This window comes from Rhinopithecus roxellana, chromosome 8, assembly GCF_007565055.1.
Source record: "Rhinopithecus roxellana isolate Shanxi Qingling chromosome 8, ASM756505v1, whole genome shotgun sequence".
Taxonomy (NCBI): domain Eukaryota; kingdom Metazoa; phylum Chordata; class Mammalia; order Primates; family Cercopithecidae; genus Rhinopithecus; species Rhinopithecus roxellana.
Genome location: NC_044556.1, coordinates 76,458,834 through 76,475,511, shown reverse-complemented (window position 1 = coordinate 76,475,511; position 16,678 = coordinate 76,458,834). Strand labels below are relative to the sequence as shown.

The following is a 16,678-nucleotide window of genomic DNA, read 5'->3' as shown; positions in this document are numbered from 1 at the left end:
CACTGTAGTGATCAAGTGATCACCACTACTACTCACTGTAGGACCAAGCAATCCTCCTGCCTCAGCCTCCCAAGTAGCTGGGACTACAGGCGTGCACCGCCACACCCAGCTAATTTTATATTTTTTGTAGAGATGAGGTCTCACTATGTTGCACAAGCTGGTCTTGAACTCTTGAGCTCAAGCGACCCTCCTTCCTTGGCCTCCCAAAGTGTTAGGATTACAGGCGTGAGCCACCATGCCCAGCAGCTTCAGTTCGTTTCTATGCCAGGCAGAGCTGCTGACATCAGTGCCTCCCTGGATCTGAGGTTCTGCAGAGCTGCTGATTCCATCTCAGTAGAAAACGAGGAACTGTACCAAGACCCAGAACAACCCAAAAGATCCTCAGGTGTCTGAAGACCTCTTTAATGTACCTCTCCATTCTCTGCAGTGATTCCTAACATAACACTTAAAATGAAAAGAGCCCATTCAGTTCACCAGACAAGAACTAAGCCCTCACAGTGCACCAGGCCCATGGGATGCTGGAACTACAGAGGTGACTAAGCCACCTTTCGGGCTCATAGGGAGCTCACCTCTGTGGGGGAAGACAGTCGTGCCACAGATAGCTTCCCATCACGGAGGAGGTGCTGCGCTAAGAATGCAAATCTCCAGTGTGGTCCTGAGTCACCATCCTCACAGGGGAGGGTGCTTAGGTCAGGCTGGGAACCCTCCTAAGTGTCAGGGAATGACTTTGAGAGCAGGTGACTCCAAAGAGGAATCTTAGCAGGTGAGCAGGTGATACCTAGCAAAGAAGGCGTGGGAGGCATTCCTGGCCGTGGGAGCAGCAGCAGCACAGGCATGGGAAGAGCTACACATATTTCTGTATGACTGGAGAGTAGCTTAAATTTGGAAGCTGGTATTGTGGAAAGGGAGGAGCCAGTCCGAAAGGTCCTTGTGGGCCACACTGAGGAACTTGGGCTTTACCCCAGAGACCACAGACAGGTTTTAGGTCCAGTCCAACTGGTATTTTAAAGATACTACTCTTTGGTGCCCGTGTGGTGAGTGGAAAGTTATGGGTGGGAATAGATTAGCTATGTGCATAAAGTGTCTAAAACACAATGTGACTAATATTATTATTATTTTATTTTATTTTTTATTATACTTTAAGTTCTAGGGTACATGTGCATAACGTGCAGGTTTGTTACATATGTATACTTGTGCCATGTTGGTGTGCTGCACCCATCAACTCGTCAGCACCCATCAATTCGTCATTTATATCAGGTATAACTCCCAATGCAATCCCTCCCCCCTCCCCCCTCCCGATGATAGGCCCCGATGTGTGATGTTCCCCTTCCCGAGTCCAAGTGATCTCATTGTTCAGTTCCCATCTATGAGTGAGAACATGCGGTGTTTGGTTTCCTGTTCTTGTGATAGTTTCCTAAGAATGATGGTTTCCAGCTGCATCCATGTCCCTACAAAGAATGCAAACTCATCCTTTTTTATGGCTGCATAATATTCCATGGTGTATATGTGCCACATTTTCTTAATCCAGTCTGTCACAGATGGACATTTGGGTTGATTCCAAGTCTTTGCTATTGTGAATAGTGCCGCAATAAACATACGTGTGCATGTGTCTTTATAGCAGCATGATTTATAATCCTTTGGGTATATACCCAGAAGTGGGATGGCTGGGTCATATGGTACATCTAGTTCTAGATCCTTGAGGAATTGCCATACTGTTTTCCGTAATGGTTGAACTAGTTTACAATCCCACCAACAGTGTAAAAGTGTCCCTATTTCTCCACATCCTCTCCAGCACCTGTTGTTTCCTGACTTTTTAATGACTGCCATTCTAACTGGTGTGAGATGGTATCTCATTGTGGTTTTGATTTGCATTTCTCTGATGGCCAGTGATGATGAGCATTTTTTCATGTGTCTGTTGGCTGTATGCATGTCTTCTTTTGAGAAATGTCTGTTCATATCCTTTGCCCACTTTTTGATGGGGTTGATTTTTTTTCTTGTAAATTTGTTTAAGTTCTTTGTAGATTCTGGATATTAGCCCTTTGTCAGATGAGTAGATTGCAAAAATTTTCTCCCATTCTGTAGGTTGCCTGTTCACTCTGATGGTAGTTTCTTTTGCTGTGCAGAAGCTCTTTAGTTTAATTAGATCCCATTTGTCAATTTTGGCTTTTGCTGCCGTTGCTTTTGCTGTTTTAGACATGAAGTCCTTGCCCATGCCTATGTCCTGAATGGTACTACCTAGGTTTTCTTCTAGGGTTTTTATGGTATTAGGTCTAACATTTAAGTCTCTAATCCATCTTGAATTAATTTTCATATAAGGAGTAAGGAAAGGATCCAGTTTCAGCTTTCTACTTATGGCTAGCCAATTTTCCCAGCACCATTTATTAAATAGGGAGTCCTTTCCCCATTTCTTGTTTCTCTCAGGTTTGTCAAAGATCAGATGGCTGTAGATGTGTGGTATTATTTCTGAGGACTCTGTTCTGTTCCATTGGTCTATATCTCTGTTTTGGTACCAGTACCATGCTGTTTTGGTTACTGTAGCCTTGTAGTATAGTTTGAAGTCAGGTAGCGTGATGCCTCCAGCTTTGTTCTTTTGACTTAGGATTGTCTTGGCAATGAGGGCTCTTTTTTGGTTCCATATGAACTTTAAAGCCGTTTTTTCTAGTTCTGTGAAGAAACTCATTGGTAGCTTGATGGGGATGGCATTGAATCTATAAATAACCTTGGGCAATATGGCCATTTTCACGATATTGATTCTTCCTATCCATGAGCATGGTATGTTCTTCCATTTGTTTGTGTCCTCTTTGATTTCACTGAGCAGTGGTTTGTAGTTCTCCTTGAAGAGGTCCTTTACATCCCTTGTAAGTTGGATTCCTAGGTATTTTATTCTCTTTGAAGCAATTGTGAATGGAAGTTCATTCCTGATTTGGCTCTCTGCTTGTCTGTTACTGGTGTATAAGAATGCTTGTGATTTTTGCACATTGATTTTGTATCCTGAGACTTTGCTGAAGTTGCTTATCAGCTTAAGGAGATTTTGGGCTGAGACCATGGGGTTTTCTAAATATACAATCATGTCATCTGCAAACAGGGACAATTTGACTTCTTCTTTTCCTAACTGAATACCCTTTATTTCTTTCTCTTGCCTGATTGCCCTAGCCAGAACTTCCAAGACTATGTTGAATAGGAGTGGTGAGAGAGGGCATCCCTGTCTTGTGCCAGTTTTCAAAGGGAATTTTTCCAGTTTTTGCCCATTCAGTATGATATTGGCTGTGGGTTTGTCATAAATAGCTCTTATTATTTTGAGGTACGTTCCATCAATACCGAATTTATTGAGCGTTTTTAGCATGAAGGGCTGTTGAATTTTGTCAAAAGCCTTTTCTGCATCTATTGAGATAATCATGTGGTTCTTTTCTTTGGTTCTGTTTATATGCTGGATTACGTTTATTGATTTGCGAATGTTGAACCAGCCTTGCATCCCAGGGATGAAGCCCACTTGATCATGGTGGATAAGCTTTTTGATGTGCTGCTGAATCCGGTTTGCCAGCATTTTATTGAGGATTTTTGCATCGATGTTCATCAGGGATATTGGTCTAAAATTCTCTTTTTTTGTTGTGTCTCTGCCAGGCTTTGGTATCAGGATGATGTTGGCCTCATAAAATGAGTTAGGGAGGATTCCCTCTTTTTCAATTGATTGGAATAGTTTCAGAAGGAATGGTACCAGCTCCTCTTTGTACCTCTGGTAGAATTCAGCTGTGAATCCATCTGGTCCTGGACTTTTTTTGGTTGGTAGGCTATTAATTATTGCCTCAATTTCAGAGCCTGCTATTGGTCTATTCAGGGATTCAACTTCTTCCTGGTTTAGTCTTGGAAGAGTGTAAAGTGTCTAGGAAATTATCCATTTCTTCTAGATTTTCTAGTTGATTTGTGTAGAGGTGTTTATAGTATTCTCTGATGGTAGTTTGTATTTCTGTGGGGCCGTGGTGATATCCCCTTTATCATTTTTTATGGTGTCTATTTGATTCCTCTCTCTTTTCTTCTTTATTAGTCTTGCTAGCGGTCTGTCAATTTTGTTGATCTTTTCAAAAAACCAGCTCCTGGATTCATTGATTTTTTGGAGGGTTTTTTGTGTCTCAATCTCCTTCAGTTCTGCTCTGATCTTAGTTATTTCTTGCCTTCTGCTAGCTTTTGAATGTGTTTGCTCTTGCTTCTCCAGTTCTTTTAATTGTGATGTTAGAGTGTCAATTTTAGATCTTTCCAGCTTTCTCTTGTGGGCATTTAGTGCTATAAATTTCCCTCTACACACTGCTTTAAATGTGTCCCGAAGATTCTGGTATGTTGTATCGTTGTTCTCATTGGTTTCAAAGAACATCTTTATTTCTGCCTTCATTTCATTATGTACCCAGTAGTCATTCAGGAGCAGGTTGTTCAGTTTCCATGTAGTTGAGCGGTTTTGATTGAGTTTCTTAGTCCTGAGTTCTAGTTTGATTGCACTGTGGTCTGAGAGACAGTTTGTTATCATTTCTGTTCTTTTACATTTGCTGAGGAGTGCTTTACTTCCAATTATGTGGTCAATTTTGGAATAAGTGCGATGTGGTGCTGAGAAGAATGTATATTCTGTTGATTTGGGGTGGAGAGTTCTATAGATGTCTATTAGGTCTGCTTGGTGCAGAGATGAGTTCAATTCCTGGATATCCTTGTTAACTTTCTGTCTCGTTGATCTGTCTAATGTTGACAGTGGAGTGTTGAAGTCTCCCATTATTATTGTATGGGAGTCTAAGTCTCTTTGTAAATCTCTAAGGACTTGCTTTATGAATTTGGGTGCTCCTGTATTGGGTGCATATATATTTAGGATAGTTAGATCTTCCTGTTGAATTGATCCCTTTACCATTATGTAATGGTCTTCTTTGTCTCTTTTTATCTTTGATGGTTTAAAGTCTATTTTATCAGAGACTAGGATTGCAACCCCTGCTATTTTTTGTTCTCCATTTGCTTGGTAGATCTTCCTCCATCCCTTTATTTTGAGCCTATGTATGTCTCTGCATGTGAGATGGGTCTCCTGAATACAGCAGACTGATGGGTCTTGACTCTTTATCCAGTTTGCCAGCCTGTGTCTTTTAATTGGAGCATTTAGTCCATTAACATTTAAGGTTAATATTGTTATGTGTGAACTTGATCCTGCCATTATGATATTAACTGGTTATTTTGCTCGTTAGTTGATGCAGTTTCTTCCTAGCCTCGATGGTCTTTACATTTTGGCATGTTTTTGCAATGGCTGGTACCGGTTGTTCCTTTCCATGTTTAGGGCTTCCTTCAGGGTCTCTTGTAAGGGAGGCCTGGTGGTGACAAAATCTCTAAGCATTTGCTTATCTGTAAAGGATTTTATTTCTCCTTCACTTATGAAACTTAGTTTGGCTGGATATGAAATTCTGGGTTTAAAATTCTTTTCTTTAAGAACGTTGAATATTGGCCCCCACTCTCTTCTGGCTTGTAGAGTTTCTGCCGAGAGGTCTGCTGTTAGTCTGATGGGCTTCCCTTTGTGGGTAACCCGACCTTTCTCTCTGGCTGCCCTTAAGATTTTTTCCTTCATTTCAACTTTGGTGAATCTGGCAATTATGTGTCTTGGAGTTGCTCTTCTCAAGGAGTATCTTTGTGGTGTTCTCTGTATTTCCTGAATTTGAATGTTGGCCTGCCCTACTAGGTTGGGGAAGTTCTCCTGGATGATATCCTGAAGAGTGTTTTCCAACTTGGTTCCATTTTCCCCCTCACTTTCAGGCACCCCAATCAGACGTAGATTTGGTCTTTTTACATAATCCCATACTTCCTGCAGGCTTTGTTCATTTCTTTTTCTTCTTTTTTCTTTTGGTTTCTCTTCTCGCTTCATTTCATTCATTTGATCCTCAATCGCTGATACTCTTTCTTCCAGTTGATCGAGTCGGTTACTGAAGCTTGTGTATTTGTCACGTATTTCTCGTGTCATGGTTTTCATCTCTGTCATTTCATTTATGACCTTCTCTGCATTAATTATTCTAGCTATCAATTCTTCCACTCTTTTTTCAAGATTTTTAGTTTCTTTGCGCTGGGTACGTAATTCCTCCTTTAGCTCTGAGAAGTTTGATGGACTGAAGCCTTCTTCTCTCATCTCGTCAAAGTCATTCTCTGACCAGCTTTGATCCATTGCTGGCGATGAGCTGCGCTCCTTTGCAGGGGGAGATGCGCTCTTATTTTTTGAATTTCCAGCTTTTCTGCCCTGCTTCTTCCCCATCTTTGTGTTTTTATCTGCCTCTGGTCTTTGATGATGGTGACGTACTGATGGGGTTTTGGTATAGGTGTTCTTCCTGTTTGATAGTTTTCCTTCTAATAGTCAGGACCCTCAGCTGTAGGTCTGTTGGAGATTGCTTGAGGTCCACTCCAGACCCTGTTTGCCTCAGTTGAAAATGCAGAAATCACCGGTCTTGTGTGTCGCTCGCGCGGTGAGTTGGAGACTGGAGCTGTTCCTATTCGGCCATCTTGCTCCGCCCCCCAAATGTAATATTATTATTTTTTGAGACGGAGTTTCGCTCTTGTTGCCCAGGCTGGAGTACAATGGCGCGGTCTCAGCTCACCGCAACCTCCGCCTCCCGGGTTCAAGCTATTCTCCTGCCTCAGCCTCCTGAGTAGCTGGGATTACAGGCATGTGCCACCATGCCCAGCTAATTTTGTATTTTTAGTAGAGATGGGGTTTCTCTATGTTGGTCAGGCTGGTCTCAAACTCCCGACCTCAGGTGATCCACCCACCTTGGCCTCCCAAAGGGCTAGGATTACAGGCGTGAGCCACTGCACTGGCCCAAAACACAATATTATTAACACAATAGTTTTCTGCATACTCTGCTCACCTTCCTCATCTCCTCCCCACCTCATTCAGCTATGAGCCCCTGCACAGGGTAGGTAGAAGAAACAGAAGGTCTTGTCTGAGATGGGCTGCGTCGGGGGCTCAGATCAGTCACAGATATCTGGGAAGATTCCGTGTGGCATTCAGATTCATGGCTAGCACACTCTTAAAACAGGCTGATCCAAGCTAAAAGGGGGCCTAACTGGAAGGATGAGGGGGCCTGTCCCAGGTACCCAGGCTAGAAGTACAGTCAGCTCTGGAGGGCATGGTGCTGCAGGGCTATATCTCTATTTCTCTCCCAGAATCCACACAGTTTCCTCTCGTGAGACTGCTGTCCTGGTTTCAAAACACATATTTTGGGACCCCACTCAGCTACTGAATCCAATCGGTAAGGGTGTGGCCCAGGAATCTGTATTATTGATGAGCTTCCCTGGTAATTCTCACACCAGCTCAGGTTTGAGAACACTGAGGCAGAGTTTACAAAGATCCTGCAGAAGGCATGTGAATGGTCCAACAGAGGCCAATTGGCAGTGCATGGTACACTGGACCAGGCACCCCACCCCATACCCACCCTGAGAGCTGAGGCCAGGGCAGCCAGTCTAAGGACAGGATGGATCTCAACCACGGCCAGGCCACCCTCCTACTGGAACCACCGTTTGCTTTCATGGAGCCGCTTTGCTTCACTGTCCTCAAAGGATTGCTGCAACTGGTCATTTTGGGTTCACTTCCAAACTGCTTCACTGATTTTTTTTTATTTATGTTTATATATTTGTTTAGGACAGATCCTTGCTCTGTCACCCAGCTGGAGTGCAGCGGCGCAATCTTGGCTCACTGCAACCTCCAACTTCCTGGTTTAAGTAATTCTCCTGCCTCAGCCTCCCAAGTAGCTGGTACTACGGGCACGTGCCACCACGCCCAGCTAATTTTTGTATTTTTAGTAGAGACAGGGTTTCACCGCATTGGCCAGGATGGTCTCGAACTCCTGATCTCGTGATCAGCCCTCCTCAGCCTCCGTAAGTGCTGGGATTACAGGTGTGAGCCACCGCGCTCAGCCTGTATTATTTACTTATTTATTTATTTATTTATTTATTTATTTATTTATTTATTATTTATTTATTTATTTGAGACAGAATATCACTCTATCCCCCAGGCTGGAGTGCAGTGGTGCATTCTCGGCTCACTGCAACCACCTCCCAGGTTCCAGCCATTCTCCTGACTCAGCCTCCCTAGTAGCTGGGTCTACAGGTGCCCGCTACCATGCCTGGCTAATTTTTGTATTTTTAGTAGAGATGGGGTTTTCGCCATGTTTGGCCAGGCTGGTCTCAAACTTCTGACCTCAGGTGATCTGCCCGCCTCGGCCTCCCAAAGTGCTGGGATGACAGGCATGAGTCACCAGGCCCAACCATGCTTTGATGATTTTTTAAAGGGTGGAGTTCTGGCTTCTTTTCCCCCATCTCACAAAGGATCCTTAATCAGGCAACCCCAATGGGAAGTGTTAAGGAATGAGCCAGGCTGACCTGAAATGCCTTCAGTTTCTGTTCCTTGGGAGCTCAGAATGACTGCCGCTGGAGCAGTGTGGCGCCCTTCTCTTCATTCTTCACCAGAGACAGAGGAGGAGGGGTGAGATAAGAGGTGGGAGTGAGAAAGGAGAGAGGGATGGGGAGATGAAGAGGGATGGAGAGGGAGAGGGAGAGAAGATGAGCAGGGCATGGGGAGAGGGAACAGAAAGGAGAGGCAAGACAGGGAGACACAGAGCACAGAGGAGGAGACAGGTGGGGGCCGGGGTGGGGCAGGGAGAGCCTGTGAGGTCACCCAGGCCACCCTGCTCTTGCTGGTCTGTTGTAACCCAGTCCATGACTTCCTACCACCACAGTGGGCCGAGTTGGCTTAGTGCTGGAATGCAAGTGGCTATGGCTTGGAGCCTTCCCTCTGGCTGAGGAAAAAAAAATTGCTGACAAATCTGCCTAGAATATCTGAGTTTTTCCAAAGCAGAAAGAAGAAACACATAAACACACACACACACACACACACACGTGCACACACACACCAGTCTTATAAGCCTGGCAGAGCAGTTCAGGATGGAAAAATTTCATAATTGAGATGGATGGAGGAGGTGCCACTAAAACTGGTGGAAAACAAGCCCCACCTGCCCCCATGTAGAGACATGATGACACCTTTCCAGGAGCCCTCGTATCCCTCCCTGCTTTCGTCCCCACCTTGATCTGCCCTTCTTGTCCCCAAGTACTGTCAAGGACCTAGGAGATCCCCTTGGGAGCACTGGAGTTTGGTGACACACAGAAAGCCCATTCCACCAAGAGTGGAGATGGTGCCCCACCAGCCCTCAGCCCTGATCAGCTACAAACATCTGGAGGCAGGAAATTCACCCAGTGACCAGCATCTTGGAGGAGGTACATGAGTCTTAAATGGAGCTCCCAATACCACTCCAACTTCTACCCCGCCCCAGCAGGTCCTCGGGGACCTTCCATGCTCCCCAAACCAAATGATTCCTCCATCTCCCCATCTCTGGGTGCAGGGGGCATGGCTTGAAGGGAAAAAAATCCTGGAAATTTAAGAAAAATCCTGGAAATTCTGGAAATTTAGGAAATCCTGGAAATCCTGGAAATTTAAGAATCCTGGAAATTTAAGAAAAATCCTGGAAATTTAAGAAAAAAATCCTAGAATAGGTACAGGTTAATGAGCATCTCCAGTTAGCCCTGCACGGTGGGATCAGAAAGACCACAAGACCCAAGTAAGGGAGGCAAACATGTGCAAACTGAGCTGCGACTCATGTTAGGATACTCTGAACGTCAGAGGCACAATGGGCTTCTTGTGAGATCCCAGGGAAGGAGCCATGAGTGAGGTCTGGGTGACTCTGAGAAGGCTCTGGAGGACCTGGCGTTTGGACTGGACCTTTGGAGTGGAGCAGGGTTTCCATAGGGAGAGGAAACTGGGAAAAGATTTTGCTGATCCTTCAAACTGCACCTACAAAGCGTGATCAGAGATTCTGAGCCCTGCCCTTTCTACCACACCAGCTGGGCAGGACAAAGGCAAATTCATGGACCTGAGTGGATATGAGTCCAGACTGTGATACCTGTTTGGGCCAGTCACATGACTTCTCTGAGCCTTGATTTCCTCATCTGTAAAATAGGAATGCCAGCCATTTCACAGAGTTGCCATGAAGATGGAGTCATTCAAGCCAAAAGTGCCTGCCACATAATAGATGCTCAATGCATGTTTCTTGAGCAAATACGTGTAACATATGGCACTTTACAAGGGATTTCTCTCACAAACACAATTTTGATCCTCCAACAACATTTTGTCGTGGTCCCTGCTCTCAGTCTAGTAATGTAAAATATGACTGACCCCCATCACACATTGCAGGCAGCACTCACTTCCTGGGAAAGCTGCGCTCTGTATGCAACACACTGCCCAAGAAGGAAAGGAAGCAGCACTGGAGACCTGTGTTTCATAGTTAATCAAGATAAGGGCATTTTTTTCCAAATGTCTGTGGAGGGGGTCACACAATTTTAACTATTCACTACTGTAACCCCATTTTCAAAGTGTGGTCTGTGAGCCATATGAATCAAAGTCTCTTGCAAAATCCAGGCCAAAATCCAGACATAACGAATCAGAGGGTCGGGTCCAAGAATATGCATTTTGAACAAACTCAGGTTCATAAAGCTTGAAAAGTTTTTGAGGCTGTTGTGCCTGTTGTTCTCTTCGTCTGGTACATTCTTGCCCAGATAGACAAAGGGCTTGCTTCGTTCAGGTCTGTTTAAATGTCTGCTCCCCAGGAAGATCTTTCTTGACTACTCAAATAGAGTAGCCTCTATCACCTTCATCCCCTTAATGTGCTGGATTTTTATCAAAGTACTTACAACCTGACATCATATTACTCTTGTGTTTGTTTATTGTCTGGCTCTTTCATTAAATGTGAGCTTCATGAACATATCCATTTCACTGTTGTACCTTTAGTGCTTAGAACAGTGCTTGATACATAGTGGGTATCAGAGAATTACTCCTTAAATGGATGAATAACTGCTCTATGCCCTTGAAGACTGCACTGGTCATTAGTGCTGACTGCCAACTATTTCCAGCTCTTTCCCCTTCTGAGCACAAGGTAGACTTGTACATCTGCTCCTGTTTGTAGGGTGGGGTCATATGACTAGTTCTGGCCAATAAGCTGTGAGCGAAAGTGACTGGAGCTTATAAATGCTGGTGTGGGATCCTCCAGGCTCTCTCAATTTCCCTTTGGCACAGTGATTGTCAGTATTAGACATGGTGAGTCTGATGAGAAGAGAGCCCATGCCAACCTGCAAAAGGCATGTAACGTGAGTGAGAAAGGAGTCTGTTATTTCAGGGCACTGAGCTGTGGAGCTTATTACTACAGCATAACCTAACTTGTCCTGACTCTTACAGCGATTCCATGTAGACAGTTGTGCAACTGTCAGAATCTCTGGGAGTTCCCTGAAAGCTTCGGGGATTTCAGGCGACTTCAAATGCCTCAAAGCCAAACAAAACCAAAAAACGTCCCTTTCAGGAAGTCAGGCCATGTTCTGTCCTTCCGTTTTCCTTCTTACTAGGGGACTTGGGGCGGGAGACTGGGGAACGGTGGTAAAACAACTCACCCAATGGGAAAACCAGCACGCTCTGGGACCACCTCTGAAGTGATCTCACACCCTGACCACACACTCTAAACTCACTGCCATAATCCTTCCCCTTGGTCAAAAATAAAAGGCAGCACACCCATTCTGCTGGGAGTGAGTCACAAACAGAAAAAAGTCGATGGGTCTGAGCCAAGAGGATCTACTAACAAGGGGGAAAAGCTCCCAGGGGAGATGTTTCAGCAGATGCTGCACTCTCACCCTTGTAGCCTGAATGACCAGACAGATCCAAAAAATGTTCAAGTCCGGGCATCCGACACTACCCCAGCAATGTCCTGACCTTATAATGAGACTAGAGTTTCTTTAGCACTTCTTCTCTGGAGAAGAAGGAATAAGTTGCTATTCATGTGGGGTGTGTGTGTGTGTGTGAGCAAGAAAGAAGTCTATGTGTGTGCTGTGGGTGGTGGGGGGATGCTATTTCAGGGAGGAAGGGGACTGGGCTGGGAAAACTGGCATCAGAGGAGACACGCCCCAGGCAGGAAGCCTCATGTTGAGGTTGAGGAGGGCAACTACCCGCCCCAACTCTAATTTCTTGGCTCAGGGAGATGAACTTTAAGATAAACTTCATCATAAACTTTTTGGATTGGTTACATGGAGTTATATGATTAATATCTCCATTTTCATCTCCGTTCCCACCCAAGAAGCCAAATATAGGGCTCTGGCCCTGTACTATCTCCTTCCGCATTCATGCTAAGAGCAGCCACTGCCACTCCACCAAATCAGAGCTGGAGGAGGAAAACAAAAACTAGAGCATTTTTCTGTACAGCCCAGACAACTGGGGAAGAGCTTTATGCCTGATGGTTTCAGATAGTCCTCAGTTTCCCATGGCCAGAGATGATGCCCGTCCCCATGAGTCTCTCTATCCAGGAAATCTAGGCTGGGCTGCCCAAACCATGCTTTGAGGCTGCAGGGAAGGACAGAGATGGACACTGTTAGCAATTATTTCACAAATGGCATTTCAAAGCCGATCTTCCAGGGATGCACTTGTTGTCAGATCCCTGCTGCTTCTTGCCCCAACAGGCTGTCACTCAGAGCTCAAGCTGGGTCCATGCCCAGGACCTCACCCCACCCACTGTAATCCTGGGAGGGAAGGAGTCTCAAGTGTGTGGAGATGGGTAACAGGGTGTGGACACAGCAAATGTTTGTATGGAATACAGATTTCTGCAACAACCCCAAGAGAACTGCTTGCAGAAAAAGTAGGAGATGAAAATAAGACACCACAAGGGCAAATTGTATTTTCCCTTTTACACCTTCAGCAGAAAGTATTCAGGAATAGCCCCTATTGGGCTTTTCTCTGTCATGTCCACTGAAGTACACTTGTCCTGGGGAGAAGGAACAGAGAAGCCCATTCTCTTATCACCACCTCAGACCTAGAGCAATGGTTTTCCAAGTTGGGTCCCTGGATCAATAGCATCAACACCTGGGAACTTGCTAAAAATGAGTCATCTCGAACCCCAGCCCCAGACCTATAGATTCTGAAACTTTGGAGATGAAGCCCACTAATCTTAACAAGCCCTCCAGGTGACTGTGATACATACCAAGGTTTGAAAACCACTGATGTAGCAAAAGCAAGGTTAGGAGAGGGAAGAGGAAAGGTAGAGGAGGGGTGGGGCAGAGGGGGTGGCCTGTGGCTCACAGCCCTCTTCGGAGCTCCTCTGTTTGGTAGCACTGTGGGGTTGATTGTCCCATGGGTCATTCCTCAGAAACCACCTTATAGGGTGAGCTCCGGCCTCTGGTGAACCCCAGAGCCCCAGGAACCTCTCATCTGCTACAGATTTGGGAGGCAGAGGACTATGATTACCATGAGGGAGAAGCCATGGACCAAAGCTGACTGGGAATTCCCTGGCCACTGGACTCTGGAAATCTTAGGAATTACCTAAAAATTACCTCTAAGGGAAAAATAAAAAGCAAAAGTGAAGATTCCCCTACGAAGCACTAGGAGGAGACCCGTCTCTGGCCTGGGAAGAGAAAGGAGAGACCAGGTCCAGAAGAATTTTACACTATTCTTCTAAAAAATGACCACCGCTAGACAGACCAAACCGAACCCGTGTTTTAAGAGGAAAGCTGTGATCACTGAGTCATAATGACGGAGCTGGAAAGTGTCACGTTAACACCACCCGTCTCCCCACCTTCAGCCCAATGTGCAGTTAACAAAACTGGGGCTGGAGAGGGCCCAGGCCCAGGTTGAGAGATCCAGGAGTCCTCCTTATCCATGAGATGGGCCTGTTTCCATGGGCAAAGGTGCCTGTCAGGAACAACTACATAATTTGTGGGAACCAGTGCAAAAAGAAGACGCCCGGCCCTTTGTTCAAAAAGTAAGACTTTCAAGATGGTGACCGCAGAGCGTTAAACCAGACAGAAGTCCATGAAGCAAGCCTTCATTGGGGAAAGTGCCGGGAGAAAGGAGATCTCTCTTTGGGTCCCATGACTGAACCGTCCGTACCAGGTTCCACGCAGGGCATTTAGGGGAACTGGTATCTCCACAGTAATTACTCGAGCAGCTCTAGGGAGCGGAGGGTTGGCTAAGGAAGAAAAGCTCCCCCAACCCTTGGGGCGCGGGAGCCTTCTCTGCATCGAGTCCCCCTACCTCCCCCGCACCAGTCTTCCAGGAAAGAGGAATACCCTACCCGGCAGGGCTGCGAAGGGAGGGGAAATCCAACCAGAGCGAAAGTCGCACGCGGACAGCTCTGCCAGCCCCAGCTGCGCTGGCTGCATCCGGCGGTCAGCCACAGTACAACGCGCGGCTGCCGGAGCACGAGCGGGGCATTCCCGACCCGCGTCGAGCTCGCCTCTAGAGGGGGCGGCGGGCGGAGCCAAGCCGAAGAGCGAAAGGGCCAAGGAGCACTGCCCTTCTGTCGGCACGATCAGCGGGACGGTGGCGGGCGGACGCCTAGACAGAGGGGGCCCTACTCAGACCCCATCAAGCCAGTTCCCAAACCTTTCCCTCCGACCTGCTCCCTCCCAGGGCGCGTGAGGGTGCGGGTGCGGGGTGGACCTGGTGTTGGGGGAAGTGATCGGCAAGGGAAAGAGGCAGGGCTGAAGGCCGAGGGTCCCCCGCAGAAATGCGCCCTCTGAACTGTACTGTACAGAGGCTCTCCTCTGCGGAATCCTGCAGCTGCTCCAGGTGACGCCCCCAAATCCACACTGGCGCAGACGTCACCCTGCACCGACCCAACCCCTCGGTCCGTCGGTGGTTCCCTTGGGTAGTTCTTCCTGCCACTCTGATTGTCCCCGCCCCCGCCCCCGCCCCGCCCCGCCCAGCAGGCTGCGGTCCCTTTAAAGGCGCGCTGGTGTGGGGCCGCCCCTTCTCTCGGGGCTGGCTCGGGAGTAGCGCAGTCGCCAAAGCCGCCGCTGCCAAAGCCGCAGCCACTAGCCGGGTATGGCCATGGCGTCCCCGGCCATCGGGCAGCGCCCGTACCCGCTACTCTTGGACCCCGAGCCGCCGCACTATCTACAGAGCCTGAGCGGTCCCGAGCCGCCGCCGCCGCCCCCCGACCGGTCCTCGCGCCGCTGTGTCCCGGCGCCCCTCTCCACTGCGCCCGGGGCGCACGAGGGGCGCAGCGCCCGGAGGGCTGCCCGGGGGAACCTGGAGCCCCCACCCAGGGCCTCCCGACCCGCTCGCCCGCTCCGGCCTGGTCTGCAGCAGAGACTGCGGCGGCGGCCTGGAGCGCCCCGACCCCGCGACGTGCGGAGCATCTTCGAGCAGCCGCAGGATCCCCGAGTCCCAGCGGAGCGAGGCGAGGGGCACTGCTTCGCGGAATTGGTGCTGCCGGGCGGCCCCGGCTGGTGTGACCTGTGTGGACAAGAGGTGCTGCGGCAGGCGCTGCGCTGCGCTAGTAAGTGTGAAGGCAGCGGAGGGGCGCGCGGGGAGACCGCAGTCTGGGGGCGAAGGACTGGTAGGGCCCTGGGGCAGGGAGAGAGGGGCCATTACACTCTCTGGCTCCAGGGGAGCCCCGACCATAAGGAGGTAACCCCTGGGGACAGTCCGCTCCTTAGTTCCCTGACCGGTATCCTTTAGTGCCTGCCCACTGCCTAGGTATGGCTATGCGGTAGTTAACAGATACCTGTCTCCTGACAGGTGCGTGCCTCGGCCCTACACACACACACACACACTCGCACGCAGGTTGTGGGGGTGGGTGGGTGATGGCCTCGGCGACAAGGTCATTCTGTCATCTCCCTGTGCACCCTCATGGTTTCGTTGTGAGTTCTTGGGAGTGGGTTGTGAGACTGATGTTGAGATGACCGTTTGACCTTTGCTTATTAGGGTTACTGACAAAACGCTTGTTTGTCCGCTCAGACCTCTCCTCCAGGCTCAGACCTCTCCTCCAGGGGGACCTATTGGGACAGGGAGGAGACCTTGTTAGGCTTCGGATAAAGGCGGGCTGTGAGACTGAAGAGAGCCTGAAGTCACCTTGAACCCGTGCCCCCTCCTGCCTTTCGCCTCTGGCCCCTCAAACCTTTGGACTCTGCTCCAATGTTTGGCTGTGCCCTGCCTCCTCCCCTTCCTCCTCTTGGGTTCCTGCCCTAGTCCTCATGCTCTAACATTACTCAACTCCTGACAGGGTCCCTTCATCTCCACAGTTCTCAGGCCCCTCCAGTCACCTCCTGAGCCAGGCTCTTCTCAAAGCCAGAAAACACTGGGCCCGCAGTGTATACATTTTCTGAGCTAATCTTCAGTTTTCTTGGGGGTTTATTATTTTTCTCCTCCTACAGTTAGGGGTGCGTATGCCTTTAATAGGTGTCCACCCTCCACCCCCTCCCCGGCATTTGCTCTTGCGTGTTTAGCAGAGGATATCCACAGCCATGTGTTCATGTGTTTACATGATATTTCAAATAACTGAAGCCCAAAGCACAGACAATGGCACAGCCTCTAACAAGCATCTCTGGAAATGGATTGTGGTTTGCGTCTTTCAGCAAAGGCCCTTCCCCCATGACAGCAGCCTTACATCTCCCATCCAACTGTAGCCTTGGACAGCAGCAGCGATTTCCACATCAGGAAAACCCTACCTTTTCTCTGCCTGCAGTCTGCAGCCGAGGCTGTTCAGTGTGCTACCCGCTGCAGCTGGCTGCAGGGAAATAGAGCTCAGACTCTAAGCCTGGATCAACTGGAAGGGAAAGATTGGAAGGGCAAGGGGGTGCTGCTCTTTCC

At 48.1% G+C, this 16,678-nt stretch overlaps 1 protein-coding gene across 3 annotated transcripts in view; it reads left to right on the top strand.

Moving 5' to 3' along the window:
* Positions 1–14,808: 14,808 nt before the first annotated feature.
* The window catches only part of LOC104661745 (ras association domain-containing protein 5), a 33,477-nt gene continuing 31,607 nt past the window's right edge, over positions 14,809–16,678 (top strand). For all 3 annotated transcript variants that reach the window (XM_030935227.1, XM_030935228.1, XM_030935226.1), the window contains exon 1: positions 14,809–15,365. In XM_030935227.1, the coding sequence (XP_030791087.1) occupies positions 14,909–15,365 (457 nt within the window). In that variant the 5' untranslated portion in view covers positions 14,809–14,908. The remainder of the gene's footprint in view (positions 15,366–16,678) is intronic.